Source organism: Heterodontus francisci, chromosome 32 (genome assembly GCF_036365525.1).
Source record: "Heterodontus francisci isolate sHetFra1 chromosome 32, sHetFra1.hap1, whole genome shotgun sequence".
In the NCBI taxonomy this organism is placed as follows: Eukaryota; Metazoa; Chordata; class Chondrichthyes; order Heterodontiformes; family Heterodontidae; genus Heterodontus; species Heterodontus francisci.
Genome location: NC_090402.1, coordinates 16,252,859 through 16,270,197, shown reverse-complemented (window position 1 = coordinate 16,270,197; position 17,339 = coordinate 16,252,859). Strand labels below are relative to the sequence as shown.

At 41.1% G+C, this 17,339-nt stretch overlaps 1 protein-coding gene across 5 annotated transcripts in view; it reads left to right on the top strand.

The window, feature by feature from the left end:
• Nucleotides 1-17,339, top strand: part of setx (senataxin) — a 76,540-nt gene that overhangs the window by 36,866 nt on the left and 22,335 nt on the right. For 4 of the 5 annotated variants that reach the window (XM_068012329.1, XM_068012330.1, XM_068012332.1 and 1 more), the window contains exons 8-12: nt 718-814; nt 2,331-6,899; nt 8,621-8,729; nt 9,755-9,928; nt 12,886-13,118. In XM_068012329.1, coding sequence (XP_067868430.1) covers nt 718-814; nt 2,331-6,899; nt 8,621-8,729; nt 9,755-9,928; nt 12,886-13,118 — 5,182 coding nt within the window. Of the gene's footprint in view, nt 1-567; nt 614-717; nt 815-2,330; nt 6,900-8,620; nt 8,730-9,754; nt 9,929-12,885; nt 13,119-17,339 lie in introns of those variants that run through there. The other variant, XM_068012331.1, reaches the window with a different exon arrangement.

The following is a 17,339-nucleotide window of genomic DNA, read 5'->3' as shown; positions in this document are numbered from 1 at the left end:
CCTGCCACTCATCTCAGTTGCCTTCCTTTCCACCACCAGCCCTATGTGCCTGCAGGGTGCTGTACCTCAGGATGCATTACAGTATCCTGCCAAGCCCAACAGCACCCTTTATTTGCATGATCTCCACCAGGTGAAAGCTGCAATATCATGGGAACACCTACAATTTGGCATATACTGCTATTCCTTCATTATCACTGGGTCAAAATCCTAGAGCTTAGCTATTGTTATCATGAAAGCATCATTACCACAAGACTGCAATGGTTCAAGAAGGTGGCCCCACATCACATTCTCAGAGCAACCATGAATGGACAATAAATGCAGTCTTGTCAAATTCCCTGGACAAATGGGTGGGATAAATGCACCTTTTCAGCGGTGGGTAGCTAGGTAACAAATGTGAGTTGAGGTACTGACCTCTATCATGTGGAATTTGAATGCAATCTAGACTGATGAAAGTTGTTTCTTGGAAAATGTGTTTGGCAATTGGGAGGTAATTCACAGTACGCCATTGGTAATTTAGCATGAATGGATAATAAATTGGTATTCCCACTTCACAGAGGATGGCTGATGTGGGAGTTCTGAAAATTTACATTTTCGAAGATGCTGTTCTAAAGTGGTATTGTTAAAATTTAAGTCACTTTCAGCTTTTGACCCAGAAATAGTTCAAATTTTATCCAGTGTAACCTTAATAACTAATACTGTGCTAATATTTGTTTTTAGAAATATCACAAAGATAAAGCATGATCTGGATGATGAAGATGACATGGTTTCATGCAGCCAGATTGTCTATGACTTCAATTTGAAAAAGCCAAGCAAGGTACTTCACTCTCCTGTAAACATCAGTTCAAACACACTGAGCAGGATTTTCCCATGAGCTTTGGGAGCTTGACGTCAGAACCAAATGGGGACACAAGCCCCCATTTGCCAGGAGCTAGACAGAGGAGGCTATTTTCCCAGAGACAGCCTCCTAATTGGTTGCCTTCGAGCTTGCCATCCAATTAAGGACAGTGATGGGGGCTCCCGGTGCTGCTGGCCCACTCAGATGGCTGGCTGCTCTAGAGCCTTGGCATCCCCACTGAGAGAGGTGGGCTTACTGAGGCAGGTAGGAGAACGCAAAATGGAGATGCCCTCTGTGTGGGGGGGGGGTGAAAACAATTAATTTTTTAGGCGGGCCAAGCAGGCAGCCCCTCCAATCCGAATGGAAACCCCTCTGGCAGCAGCATTTGGGCTCTAGGGTGCGGCCTTTGTTGCCGGCAACCCCCTATTTGGGGGATGGAGCCTCTGGCTCTGATAGTTCCCTGAACACTCTCAGGGAGGCTGCCTCCATTAAGCTGGCAGCCTCTGCACGCAGCTGGGGTCTGCTTCGCTGTCAACAAAGTGCTGGCGAGCGCTCTGATTAGGACCTTGCAGCAGGCAGCCAATCTGCATTCCTGCCCACCCGTGAAAACTTCAACAGTGGCAGGAATACGTCAGGGACCTGTCTTGACATGACTCCCTGCTATTATCCCAGCCCTCTCACCACCACTCCTGCCCTGCCTTCACTCCCACCACCAGGGATCAGGAAAATTCTGCCCGTACTGCTTTTATTTGTAGCACTCTAAGTGAATTATAAGAAATATAATTAAAAGGATACCAGTCAATTCACTGTGGCCAAATGTAATTTTCCTATGTTGGCTGTCTCTGGATGTTGTACATCCCAGGACTCCATCAGTTCTGCTTTCAACCAGCTACTGGTAGTTGTGTAAAAATAATTAGGAGTAACTTATTTCCATTTTCCATTTTTATCCTGTGGAAACTGTGGATTTCACTTTCCTTGTTATGAGCTACCTGAGATTATGAACATGGCATGGATCTACAACACAGCATTGCTTGTAATTTAGCAAAGATATGCAGTAAATTGGCATTCTCATTTGGAGACCTGAATAATGGTGAAGTAGGAATTGAAAGAATTTTTGGCGATGCTGTTCTGAAGTTGCATTATTAAAATTTGGATGTAACTTTCAGCTTTGTGGGAAGCAATGCCTTTAAGCTCCAAATGTTTTAATGTAAAGGATTGTTGATCTTTGGAATACTGTACCCCAGGTGGCTGTGGATGGTCAGTCGTTGAGTTCAAGACAGTAATTGATAGATTTTTGAATATTAAGGGATACTGGGATAGTGCAGGAAGGTGGAGTTGAGATTGACGATCAGCCATTATCATATTGGATAACAGGCTCGAAGAGCCAAATGTCCTACTCCTATTTCTTATGTTTTTGAGAGGTTTCATTAATTATGAATTTGCCATAACCCTAATGCATTCAAATGGAAGTTTACTTCATTTTTGTTCTTTATAGGATGTTGGCTGGAGAAATGCAATTTGTCCGGATTACTACCCGAACATGTATGATGAAATGCAAACTCTTGCGAATGTGCTGCAGTGCGACGTTGGACAAGATATGCGTGTACACAACAGTACATTTCTCTGGTTCATCCCATTTGTTAATTCTGTCATGGACCTAAAGGATCTTGGCATAGCCTACATTGGGGAAGTTGTTCACCATATCTATTTAGAGATAAAGGATGTCTTGAATCGGAAAGTGGATTTCTGTGATAAAGTGTCCGAGTTTTTCATCCTTATCTTGGTGTCCATCATAGAACTCCACAGAAGTAAAAACCATCTTGATTTGTTGTGGTACAGCTCACAGAAGTGGGTGGGAGCACTGGTGAAATGTGCCAATCTTCCTGCCAGAGTGTTTAACCAAAGCAATGAGAAAGCAGCAGTAAGTAATGCCAAGGTCACATCAACCACTTTTGCAGCAGTGTCTTCTACGGTATGTTCCTCTATCTCTAGTTCAGTCCAGCAAGCATGTGTTCAGCTAATTCGTAGTTTTCTGAGAGAGGGATGTCAGTCTCAGCAAAGAAGCATGTTCCAGCAGTTCCTTGACAAACTAAATCGACAATTGCGCAGCACTTTCATCCTCGGCTGGCAGCTAAGTCCCAAAGAACAGCAGGAATTACAGACTTGTTTAATGCAACTGGTTAAGAGTGCAAAAAATAAGACCTCTGAAGTGAAACAGCCAGTTGAAAGAGGAAATGAACCTCTAATTAAATGTGAAAAAGAAGAACCAGGGGAGTGGGGAAAGATGCCTGGGTATTATAACAGTGGCCCTGGTCCACCATGTCCTTCAGTGTTACAGATCGACAGCAAAAGCTCAGCTATTCAGCAAGGTATCCAAGAAAAAATGGCTGGTTGCAAAGCCCTGAAAGACAGCCCTAAAGAGTCATGTGAAGAACCAGCCTTTCCATTTAAGGCAGAGTTCACCTTGTATGATGACAGTACTTTCCTTCAGCAGTCCAGAGTTGATGATGCAGATGCTTTTAATATAGATGAAGATGAATTGCCGTCAAAGGTGATATTTGTAGAAATCTCTCCTCCTCCCTCTCCTTGCCATTTCATAGAAAATGTCACTGTGGATAACCCACAGAGCAGAGAGGGACGGATTCTAGAACAAGCTGGTGGACCCACACATTCAACCAATTCCAACGTGGATTTTACTGCAAGTTCCTTGCATAAAGATAATTTGCAGGCTGAGCCTCTTGAAGTCACTCGCAGTGTTCCGCGTAAAGAGAAATGGAAACGATCTATGCTATTAGAATTCCAAGAATCTATGAGCAAGAGCATAACAAAGCCTGGAGCAGTCTCCTCTGAAAAAGATCATGTTTATTCTCTGGTCCCCTCAACTTGTGATCCTACAGCAACTGCCTGTGATTTGGCTCAAGAAATGGAATCGATCGACAATGAACCAAGTAGATTTAAGATTGATCCAAACAAACTGTTCAACCTGAAAGTTAAGATGCAAGCAATTAATCTGAAGGGAAAGACACTGAAGGAAGATAATATTTCTCCTAGTAAAGAAAGGACTGTTGACAATAGACAATTAGATAATATGAACAATAGAAATTCTAGCCAGGATCTCAATTTCAGCAAAAAACAGATAAAAAACAGCAACAATACTGAAAACTTGCCCTCTTCCCATCTTCGGGCAGCTACATTATCTCCATTTTCTGACAAAAGAGAAAAGCCACAAAATTCTGATAGTTTAATGCTTTGTCCGTTGTCATCGGTAGATAGAGCAAAGTCAAGCAATGCATTCAAATCTCCTAGTCTGTCAAATCGATTTCTCCTCTGTCTGAACAGCAGCAGTGATAGCGATGATGATATTCCATTCAGTGAATTAAGGGTAAAATTGAAGAAAAGGAATTCTTTAACCTCAGAGGCAAATGCGAATGGTTCAAAGGTGGATAAAGACCTTGTAAAGCCCTCGCTAGCCGCTTCTACTAAAAGTGCTAATTTATCCAGTGATTTTCCCCAAGAGTTGTGCAGAACCCAATCACTAAACAAGATTGATAGAAAAGTAAAAGTTGCCTCCCAAGTACAGTTGTGTAGTTCCATTCAGAATAAAGAAAAATATAAATCTGGCTCATCTGTGAATGAACCCACCATTGACAAGAATACAGAAGTTGTCACTATCTCTGATTCAGAATCATCAAAAGAAGGCAGCAACATATTAGAAGTTCAGAGATCTAAAGTAGAAAAACAAGATGATGCTACCTCCCGACAGGGCGCCTCTGGGGCATTGGGACAAAAGAAATGTTGCCTGCAAGAAATACCGACATGTAACACGTCTCCCCCTGCATTTGAGGAATATGATTCACAGTTCTTTGAGTTTGAAAGTGAAGAACAGGTATATTCTGTTTGGAAAGACGCTGAGCCGCAGCACAAGCAAGCAGTTGAGCAAGAAAAGACTGAGCAAGTTCTAAAGTTTCATGGGCAGTCTGACAGCGATGATGCAGAAATTAACAGTATGATTAATGAATGGGGCTATGATACTGATTATGTGTCTGATGAATTAATTGAAAAGGTGGCTGAGGAGGCAGAAGCACATTTGAAGAAAGGACAACAAGAATTGACAGTGAGCAGTACGGACAATGAGAAACAATTAACACTTGGGATAAAGCAGATTTCTTCGCCATGCAGTTCTATAGATGAAGATACTTCAGTTGACAGTGACAGTGTTTCAGAATCTGGGATTATTTCCGATACTGCCTCTAACCTTCAAAAAGAAAAAGAAATCCGCAATAAAAGCAGGTTGAGTAATCTAAGTAGCCTCAGATCCCTACTTGGGTCTAATAAAAATAAGAGGAAGCTCATACTTACAAATAAATTACCAGACTTACAGCTAGAAACAAAACTAACAATGGAGAATACAAAAGATAAAGGTGAATATACAAGTAAACTTGGTTTATCAAAGGGTGGAGTAAGAGAAAAACATTTATCCCAAGCCACTTCTAGAAAAGATCCCAACAGGTTCTCCCTAAATAAGAAATCCATGTACAGTGGCCCAGACCAGAAAGCTATGAAGAAAAATATACCAAATAAAAACTCAGAGAGAACAAGCTCTCGAGCATCATTGACTAATGTTTCCAAATCCCCTGCCAGGGATGTACAAAAGGAAGTTCCTTCAACTTCAGCAAAGCTCCATTCCAGCTCATCTCCGAAGAAGGTGCGTAAACATCCTGAACCTACTTCGACTGTTGAAAAACTTGGCCTCAAGAAGAAAATTCGTAAAGCTTTTGACCTTTCTCAGGGTAGCCTTGATAATTTGAACGAACTGCGTAATTATGGTCAAAAAAAGGGAGCCATTGAACACAAACACCGGAAGAAGGCAAAGCTCATCTCTCCACAGAAATTAACAACATGTACAAATCCACGATTGCTGGTTTCTCAGGATCTCCAGTACCGAAGACAGTCTAGGCTTCAACAATGCAGTAAAGGGAAGAAAAGGAAAAGTACATCTACACGTGATGAAAGTGCTTTCCCAAAAAGAGCTCTGTCAACTGATGAGAATCGTGACTCTTTATCTACTTGTGTCCAAAGGAGTCAGAAGCACCACTCTACTTCAATGGAAAAAAACAATAATTTTGTTGCAGCTGCTACTTCGCTAAAAAAGGAACATGGTAAAGCAATAGACATGACTTCAACTGAGAAAAAACTGTCGAGTATTAACGTAATTGATGGCTTAAATTTAACACAGTGTGATCCTTTAGATATGGATATTAGTACAGAAGAAAACTTGGAAGATAATCTCTTAATGTTGACACAGAGGGATCCCATAGATATGGATATAAATAGCGACACCACAGAAGAGGAGGATTCCAGAAAAAAGCCTTCAAGTGCAAATGAGACTAGATGCCAGTACACAGGGTGCACTGATGTACTTGTATCCTCAGAGAAATTTTGTAAGAGGCATGCTCTATCTGAACCCAAAGATGATGGTTTTGCCAAACCAGGGTTACCTCAGTCTATCCCAAAAAGCTCAAGACCTGCAACTACCAAACTTTTTGCTTCTAGCTCTACTTCACGCAATGCTCAGCTTGCTACAGAGTTGGAGATCATCACAAAACGTCCTGCTGTAGCAGCTTCTAAAGTTCAAGTTCAAAAACCTTTGGTGGCAAAATTTGCTGTGCCACTGATATCGAGACCAGCCCCTGTTGCAAAGGCTGTGGAAACTACTAATGTTCTTCGAACACTAAACAAAGATGTGAATTTCAGAGCACAGTCAAGCTTTCCAACACCAGTTGCAGAATTGTCATCCACCTTTGCACCTCTGCCACCTGGGAGATCCAGGCAGGCTTCTCCTAACATCAACTTGGATCTGACAGATCATCAACGCCGTGACCAATCTCACCTTATCAATGCAGTCCTTAAGTGGAACTATCAGATGTTTGGCTCATGCGATCAATTTGGGGCACCTGATTCCCTCTGTGAATTTCCTCCACGAGAGGTGCCAGAAAAGTTTCGATCATATGAAGAGTATTTCCACACCTTTTATCCTTTATTGATGTTAAACCTCTTTGAACAGGTATGTACAATGTACTCTGCAGATGTTGAAATGTAACAGAAATTCTATTAACAGTTGAGACCAGTGGTTAAATGTTTGAGCAATATCTGGATTGCATGGTGCAGATAAGAGCATTTTGAGAAACATTCAGACTGACTTCACGGCATAGCCCATAATCAGTACTTGCAATTGAATTTTTTTTTTAAATAATGGCATTTTTATATTCCCACAACCTGATGGGTAAACAGATGATATGAATGGTATCTTTAGAGAAGCAAAAAGTGGCGGTGGGTTTATGGGGAAAGAGCAGGCCACTGGGATTAGTTTTAGATTACTTTGTGTCTGTGCTGGTTATTTGCCAAGGGAAAGAATGGCTCTATGATTCTATATAGTAAAGATCTTTTGTTTGCACACTTCCTGTCAACTTTATCATCTTTTTCTCATGTCCGCATTTAGAATGGAAACTGCCTGTGGAGTACATGAATTATATAACAAAATTCACAATGTGAACTCAATCCTGCGTGCGTGCATGTGTGTTGGATATTATTAGCATAACTGTGGAAGTTTACCCTATGCCTACAAATGATAACAGCAAGCGCCAGTATACAGATAGGGAAAGAAGGCCAAAAGTAGATTCTTGGAGGGACTTGGGGCACTGTGTAGGGCTGTTACTGAAGATGTGCTGACTAAGGTCAGAGAGATTGGAATTCAGAAGATTGTGCAAGAGGGGCAGCATTCAAAATGGTTTCTCCCATTGATGAGACAAGTTTTTTTCCTTTGTTTCGGACATTTGCTCTCTCTCTTTCTCTCCTCCCTTCTGCATATTGACATCTTACCAACTATGGTTCCATCAGTGCCGGTTACTCCGTTACCTCACACAAGTGGTCTTGTATCTTGTCAGGCAACTATTCTACCTCTGGTGGCATAATTGTCCACACTCTGCTGACAGTTTCACTGGATGGAATTCAGGAGCAGCAAATCTGGTAGTTTTCATTCCTTCCCTCTACCCTCTTTCCCCTCCACTACAAGTCATCACACTGCCAGCTCTCCCTCCGCTCCCCACCCCCTGTTAATATCAGCTAGCACAAAGCAGACCACAGATCAAATGTCTGACCTTTTCTGATTAGCTTGGCTAATCACTGCGTAAACTTGCTAAGCCTACAGGAAAGCTGTAGGAGAGCATTTTTTTTTTATTAAGGCTAAATACATTCAGATAGCAAACAGGCCTGCATTTATACTGAGTAATCTAATATAGTTACAGTTAACCAGTTCAGAATTAAACTTCAGTTTCAAGATTTCCATACACAATGAAATTTTCTGGTCCATTCTCTAGACTGGCTACATTCCAGTTCATGTTGTGTGGGACAGTGGAGAAATGCATGTTGTGCTAAACCTTCAATTGAAGAGGTATTGTGTAAAATAAAGATAACCTTGTTACTGTACAATACATCTAAAACAAAACCAATCATCAAGGTCAGAAATGAGCACCTCATCACACAGATGTTAGTGCATAATGTGAGACGGATTGTTTAACAATCTATGATTGAAACCTGATGAATGAAAGAAAAGCTGAAATAATGAACTTGGAGGTAATGCACAGATAGAGGATAGAAATAAATTTAAAATGGTATGTATAGTACTTATTACATCAAAGAACTGAATAGCATTTGGCAAACATGACTAACAGTTTCACTGAAGTACTTTTAATTGTAACTCTGCATTACAACATTCCTTTTATACAGTTAGCTCAGAAATGGAAGGAATCCAAGGAGACAAATAGAACGATTCAGAACTTTCTGACTCTGAAGAATTATCGTGTGGAGGGTCGAATATACTGTGCGGAATTTCAAGGTGAGAGCAGGCAAATGGAGCCTACGCTCTAAGGCCCAAAAATTGCTTTCCCTCTCCAGCATTGAAATTTCACACTGCACTGGGGTAAACTTAACTATTGCATGCCAACACCAACATTTTATAATGTTAAACCCAGAGTTGGAGTCTGATTCCAGATTGGATTAAACTAAAACTTTCTCCTACCGGTTAGTCAAGTTGGACTGTGAATTTGTATTACAAATTTAGCATCCGTTTGAAGCAAAACTGCTATGTAGTAAAGATCCATTGTGTAATTGTCTGGATTAATTCATATTTGGCTTGTATGCAAGTGGTATTATTTCATTGCTGTATACCCAGCTCACTTTAAATTGTTTCATGTATTTGTAACAATTATGCCGAGTCCGCAACTAAATTTTTTTTTCATCATCGGTTTTGTAGGGTAATTGTCACTTAGCATCTTACTACACTACTTATTCACATTTGCTATTTAATGTTTTTCCCTGCAAAGCTGGGTTTAGCTGAAGAAGATGAACATTTTGAAATCATTTTCCATTACAAAAGGAAACTTAAAATAATGGAAATTTAGGCATTTTTGTGTTTAGTCACAAATAAGCTATAAAAAGATGGTTTAATTTATTTTGCTTCTAAAATTTGATTTCATGTACCTTGGTAATTAAATAGGTTGAAGTTGTGACATAACTGCTGCCTTTCAACCACAGATTAGGAATGCAGTGGTTTTAAACTCCCAACAACTAGAGGAATCATTCCCATGCCCACAGGTGTGTGAGCTGGCTGTGCAGACTACACATAGAAAATTTAAACTTGGTGTATTCCTATTGAAGGTGAATTGTATTGCTGATAATCCAGGTTGGTCCTGTTATTCTGAGTCCAATGTCTACCGAGAGAGGCCATTTAGTCGTGACAGCCATTCAAGCTTTAATTTCAATCTAATTGAGAGGGAGGTGTTTTTATGCTGTCAATGCTGTGCATATAGTTAATAGTATTGTATTTAATATTTGCAAACTGCAGTTTCTTTGTTTACCCAGTTTTGCTACGTCACGACGAGCTTGAAAAACAACGACACCCTAAGGAGGATGATGTTGTGTTTCTCTGGCTGCCCCACAATCAGAATTATTACATGCAAGAAGAAGGCGAGATAATGAATAATAAACCAGTCCCACATATAAGCCATATCTCAAGGATGTCACGTTTTTCAGCTGGTGAGTTTAATAGGAATGCAGAGAAATAATTCTGTCTTATGTAGGAAAAGAAAAACAAAGTGTTCCTTTTCTGAGTATTAGCTTTTAACAGATCATTGAATAAGCCAATTCAAATCCCACAGAGGTTCCTGATGCTAACAAAATTTAAACAAAGGATTCCACTGACTGCAATTTCATGTTGTTTTACATGTTTTTTTTTTAAATCAGTTATTTGACACGATGTAAACCATCACTTTGCGATAATGAAAGCAAAATACTGCAGATGCTGGAAATCTGAAATAAAAACTAAGTGCTGGAAATACTCAGCAGGTCTGGCAGCAAAATGGTTTGAGTTACAGGAGGTTCAATTGAAGCATCCATCCCAGACATTGGTGGTTGATGGTCGGCGTGGTCTTGGTGGGCCAAAGGGCCTGTTTCGGTGCTTTATCTCTCCATGACTCTATGACATTGTTTCTCTCCCATCCCATCAGTTTGAGAGAAATTCTTTAATACACCCCAGAGAGGAATTTGGCTGATATGTTGGAACAGGTTTATTTGTCTGGTACAGTGGGAAGGCAGTGCCAGGAACTTTCATGCCTAGCAGGGTAGGTAGAAGCTTGTTTGGTTAGCTGCTGCAATGGCCAATCCCTGAGCACCGGAAGCTAGAGAAGGGTCAGAGTTGAATGCTTTTCTTTCTTGTCCATTTTAAAAACAAAAGGAAACACCACAGACTTCGGACAGATAGATCTGCTAAGGAAGGCATCTACATGGATCGAAGGCTCACACCTTGAACTTAGTGCCAACAAGTTTCAGAGAAAAGTGCATTTAGCCTGCAAGCAGGGACATTGTGCCATAAATTTATTTTATGTTATGAGGAATGTTACAAATTTGGTTCAAATTCCCTAACTACTGTTCTGTTCACATATTTATAAGTATGGCTGTTAAGAAAGAACTTGCAATTATTTAGTGCCTTTAACATTCTCAGCACATCTCAAAGTGTCAATTAATACTTTGAGACTGTAGTTGCTGTTGTAACAAAGGGAATTGCAGCAGCAAATCTTTGCACAGCAAGATCATTTGTACAACATTGAGATAAGTGACCAAATAAACCCTTTTTTTAATGTCATATTTGAGGAATAAACTTTGGGCTGGGCACCAGGAGAGCTTCCTGCCCTCCTTTCAGTAGTGCCACATTTTTTTATGTCCATCTGAAAGGGTAGACTTGACTTCGGGTTTAATGTATCATCTGTAAAACAGCACTTTGCTCAATACTGTACTCAAGTGTCAGATTAGATTGTGTTCATTTTTGTAGTGGGGCTTGCACCCACAGCTTCCTGATTCATAGTGATATCAAGGCTGACCTTCAGTTTATAATTAGTCTCACCCCACTTAAGTGTTCATCAGGCTGCTTTTTGGAAGATGGGGGAAACACACAAGGGGACATGGCGTTTGGAGTATCCAGTTCACATAATGGAATTACATTGTTATGAACCCTTGGTTCAAGCTATCATTTAATAGATATTGGAAGGAACACCGCATTTGCTTATAGGAGAGATTACTGATGCTGAACCAGAGTATCTAGTGTAGACCCAAAATTTGTAAAATGGTGATATGGCACGGATGCTATAGAAGTTACTAGTCAGGTTACGACATGTAGGACAATATGTGGAAGGAGCTTTATAACCACCAGTGCTTTTACTTTTGCAATTGGAGAGCCACTTCTGTGCATCATTCTCCTGCTTTTGCATTGTGCATAAGGCGCTGCAGTCAACAAACGCACTGGGCTCTACCATTAATATGGTGACCCAAAGAGCAAATGTGCGGAAGCAAAATACTGCGGATGATAGAAATCTGAAATAAAAACAAAACGCTGGAAATACTTAGGTCAGGCAGAATGTGTATTGCGCGAAACAGAGTTAATGTTTTCAGTACTTCATCAGAACTGGAAAAGTTACAGATTTTAAGCAAGTACAGAGCAGGGACAGGTGGTGGGGAGGAATGAAAAAAGGGAAGATCTGAGAGGGTGGAAGACAGGAGAGATTAAATGACAAAAAGAATGATATTACAAAGCCAAAAATGTCATTCTGAAGAAGGGTCACTGACCTGAAACATTAACTCTGCTCTCTCCACAGATGCTGCCAGACCTGCCGAGTTTTTCTAGCACTTTCTGTTTTTATTTCAGATTTCTAGCGTTCGCAGTATTTTTCTTTCATAAAAATGAGTAGTAATGGGTCAGGTAAAGAAACAAAAGATGGGTCTAGAGAAGGTGTCAATGGCAATAGCAGAATCATTACCACCAGCTTTTGCCTGGAAAAATGGGAGCAGTGGTTATGATCTGAAATTGTTACTCAATGAGTCCAGAAGGCTATAGAGTGTGTAATCAAAAGATAAGGTGCTGTTCCTCAAGCTTCCATTGAACTTAATATGTGTAACATTCTTTGTTCTAGACCTACACAGGTCTTCTCCCTCACCACTTTTTCCAGTACATTGATGATTGTACTGTCATTTCCTGTTTTCACCACAAACTGGAAAATTTCATCGACTCTGCTTCCAACTTGCACCCTTCCCTTGCCTTCAGATTGTCTTAATTGGCAACAAAATCATAGACCAACATTTTCATGGGTCTGCAATGCAGAATTGTTAGAACATTGGCTTTTTTATACTATATGGAGGAAGACTTACATATGCATAGTTGATTGGACTACTCTGTGTTAAATGACTATGTATCTATCCACTGTTCACTTTTCTCAAGAATTGTTTGACTCTTTAACCATCACTGACTCTGAATATAAAATCTGTTTCATTCACAAGTGATCATCCTTCACACTGATCGTTTTGGCAGTTTGTGTTGTTTTATAACACATTCTTTGTTTCCTACTTATAGGGCCAAAACCAGATTTTTGAAGTGGAACTTTCTCTCTCAGTATTTTTTTCTTGTCTTTTACAACTGCCTTTCACCTGAATTCCTTTTTGAACAGGGCGTGACTCGCAGACGACTCTTCACCTTTCAATCCGTACACGAGGGAATGTTAGTGCAGTGAAAAACCAGCCAGTGAGGTGTGACGTAATTGGTTCCCTTGTGACCACCATACGGCAGTTCAAAGGATTGCTTTCTCTAGCCAAGACTCCTCTGATCTGGCCAATTCTTTCAGCCAATTCCACATTCTTTACGCAACGAGATTTATTAGAGGGTCCAAAGTTGAACAATGCTGTAAGTAAAATCTAGCAACGAGCCACAAATATTTGCAGAAACGTAATCATTTAATTAGTGTACATACAAAGTATTCTAAATTTTTGTGACTTTGTTCCACTAATGCTTTTAATTTTGCAATGTTAGGTGGTTTATACGATATAAATCAATAAGAATTTGTGGTGAGATCTTCTAAAACGTACAATCTGAAAGCTACAACCTTAAATGTTATACGCTCATGGTTCTGCCTGTTGCATCTGTTGTATGTAAATTAGAACATTTTAAACCATTTTAGTTTTGTTCGTGTGAAAGGAACTTTCCAATTCAGTTTACTGTGCTGTACATTCTGTTCCGCTCAGTCACTCCGACAGAGGTACATTAGTCATTTAATCATAGGAAATAGGAGCAGGAATAGACCATTCGGCCCGTCGAACCTGCTCCACCATTCAAACAGATCATGACTAATCACCTACCTCTGCACCAATTTTCCCCACTATCCCCATATTCCTTGATGTCATTAGTATCTAGAAATCTATCAATTTCGTCTTGAACGTGCTCAATGATTGAACTTCTACAGCCTTCTGGGCTAGAGAATTCCACAGATTCACCACCCTCTGAGTAAAGAAATTCCTCTTCCTCTCAGTCTTAAATGGCCTGCCCCTTATTTTGAGACTGTGTTCCCTGGTTTTAGACTCACCAGCCAGAGGAACCATCCTGTCCACATCTATCCTGTCATGTTCTGTAAGAAGACCAAAACTGTACACAATACTCCAGGTGCAGTCTCACCAAGGATTTATACAATTGCAGCAAGACATCTTTACTCCTGTACTCCAATCCCCTTGCAATGAAGGCCAACATGCCATTTACCTTCCTAATTGCTTGCTGCACCGGCATACTAGCTTTTAGTGACTCATGATAAAGGACACCCAGGTCACTTTGGCCATCAACACTGCCCAACCTCTCACCATTTAAGAAATACTCTGCCTTTTCTGTTTTTTCTACCAAAGTGGATCATTTCACTTTTATTCACATTATATCCCATCTGCTGTGTTCTTGCCCATTCACTTAGCCTGTCAAAATCTCCTTGAAGCCTCCTTGCATCCTCCTCACAATTTACATTCCCACTTGGTTTTGTCTCATCAGCAAATTTGGAAATGTTACATTTGGTCCCCGCATCCAAATTGTTTATACAGATTGTGAAAGCAGTGATCCTTACGTTATTCCACTAGTAACATGCTGCCATCCTGAGAATGACCCGTTTATTCCTACTCTGCTTTCTGTTCGTTAACCAGTTCTCAATCCATAGTAATATATTACCCCCAATCCCATGTGCTCTAACTTTGTTTACTAGTCTCCTGTGTGGGACCTTACCAAAAGCCTTCTGGAAAAACTAAATACACTACATCCACTGGTTCTCCTTTATCTATGCTACAACAGGTTTGTCAAGAATGATTTCCCTTTCATAAAACCATTTTGATCCTGCCCAATCATCATTTTCCAAGTGTCCAGTTATCTCATCCTTTATAATAGATTCTAACATTTTCCCTACTACTGACGTCAAACTAACAGGTCTGTAGTTCTCTGTTTTTTCTCTTGCTCCCTTCTTAAATAATGGGGTTACATTTGCTACTTTCCAGTCTGCAGGAACCCTTCCAGAATCTAGAATTTTGAAAGATAACCACCAATGCATCTGCTATCTCTATAGCCATCTCCTTCAATATTCTGGGATGTAGCTCCTCTGGTCCAGGGTGTTTATCAACTTTCAAACCAGTTAATTTTTCAAGTCTTTGGGCCTCCTTATCTCGACAGACAATGGATACGCGCCTGGAGGTGGTCAGTGGTTTGTGAAGCAGCGCCTGGAGTGGCTATAAAGGCCTATTCTAGAGTGACAGGCTCTTCCACAGGTGCTGCAGAGGAATTTGTTTGTCGGGGCTGTTGCACAGTTGGCTCTCCCCTTGCGCCTCTGTCTTTTTTCCTGCCAACTACTAAGTCTCTTCGACTCGCCACATTTTAGCCCTGTCTTTATGGCTGCCCGCCAGCTCTGGCGAACGCTGGCAACTGACCCCCACGACTTGTGATCAATGTCACAGGATTTCATGTCGCGTTTGCAGACGTCTTTAAAGCGGAGACGTGGACGGCCGGTGGGTCTGATACCAGTGGCGAGCTCACTGTACAATATGTCTTTGGGGATCCTGCCATCTTCCATGCGGCTCACATGGCCAAGCCATCTCAAACGCCGCTGACTCAGTAGTGTGTACAAGCTGGGGATGTTGGCCGCCTCGAGGACTTCTGTGTTGGATGGAATGAATTGAGACGTCGCTCTTGGCTGGCATACGTTGTCCAGGCCTCGCTGCCATAGAGCAAGGCACTGAGGACACAGGCTTGATACACTCGGACTTTTGTGTTCCGTGTCAGTGCGCCATTTTCCCACACTCTCTTGGCCAGTCTGGACATAGCAGTGGAAGCCTTTCCCATGCACTTGTTGATTTCTGCATCTAGAGACAGGTTACTGGTGATAGTTGAGCCTAGGTAGGTGAACTCTTGAACCACTTCCAGAGCGTGGTCGCCAATATTGATGGATGGAGCATTACTGACGTCCTGCCCCATGGTGTTCGTTTTCTTGAGGCTGATTGTTAGGCCAAATTCATTGCAGGCAGCCGCAAACCTGTCGATGAGACTCTGCAGGCACTCTTCAGTGTGAGATGTTAAAGCAGCATCGTCAGCAAAGAGGAGTTCCCTGATGAGGACTTTCCGTACTGGACTTCGCTCTTAGACGGGCAAGGTTGAACAACCTGCCCCCTGATCTTGTGTGGAGGAAAATTCCTTCTTCAGAGGACTTGAACGCATGTGAAAGCAGCAGGGAGAAGAAAATCCGAAAAAGTGTGGGTGCGAGAACACAGCCCTGCATTACCTCTTTATTGATACTAATTTCTTTCAGTTCCTCATCTTTACAAGTCCCTTGGATAGGAAATAGGAATAATGAAAATAGTCACTTGGTAGTCACTTGCTGAAAATGGAGATGTGTTGTTGAAGCTTTTCGTCTTGCAGTCATCAGGATTGTCTGCAAGAATACCAATGTAAGGGAAAATGACAACTTATACTGTATGAGAAGAGAGTGCTGATTGGTTGGCAAGTGCACTCTGATTGGTAAAGGCATTGCCATGGAGAATGCACTAGTTAACTGCCAAGCGTTGTTTGAAATTTAAACCAGGCAGCTTGACTCTCGTCAAGGCATTTTCCTGAGGAATGAACCAACGAATAACTGTCACTTATTTTGTTTAGCTAAAACAGGTGCAATGTTTGTACATATTCTTTCTGTCTGCAAAGGACAGGGCCCTGTGTATCAATATATGTAGCTTTCAGTACGTGCAAATACACCACACTGCGAGCCCTACTGACCATCTTAAATTGATTGTCAGCGTGATTAACATACTGAGGATTATTTAGCAAATATTGTCCAGTCGCGAATCACATCTAATGTTGGACACTGTGTCTTGAGGTTTGCAAGCACGGGCTGGTTGGATACAACCTGTACCTTGCCCGTTGCGAACAGCAGAAGGGACATGTTGTTTGATACGATCTGCCAGTATTTGGGATGTACGGCCTATATACCTAGCATCACACTGGCATTGAAACTCATATATCACATTACTCATATGTGATAGGCAGGACGTCTTTTTGGCTTGATGGCAACATCCTGTTGGTTGTTTTCCCTTGCAGCCTGTAAGTACAAGACCGAAAGCTTCAACAACATCTCTATTTTCAGCAATACTCAAATAATGAAAATGCATAGAGCTGATAACTTGTTTCACAAAATTCGGAGTAAAAATTAGATTATTTTTCAAGTATATAATTTGATTGTAGTGGACGTTCAGCTAAAGAGAATGATTGTATAGTAATGCAATTTGTATGAAATTGCTCATGCAAAAACTAAAGTTTCTAAAATGGGCATCAGTTAGTGTTTGATTCAAATTTGATATCAAATGATTTGCTAGATGTAACATTGCCTTGCCCCTTTCCTTTCCCCTTGCGGCCTCCTGTCCAAAAAGTGTATGACATCATCAGCTTTGCTTATCAGGCCGGAAGCAAAAACTTAGCATACTGGTCTATGCTAGGATTGTTATAAGAACATAAGAAAAAGCAGGAGCCGGCCATTCAGCCTCTCGAGCCTGCTTCACCATTCAATAAGATCATGGCTGAACGGATCATGGCCTCAACTCCACTTTCCTGCCTGCTCCCCAT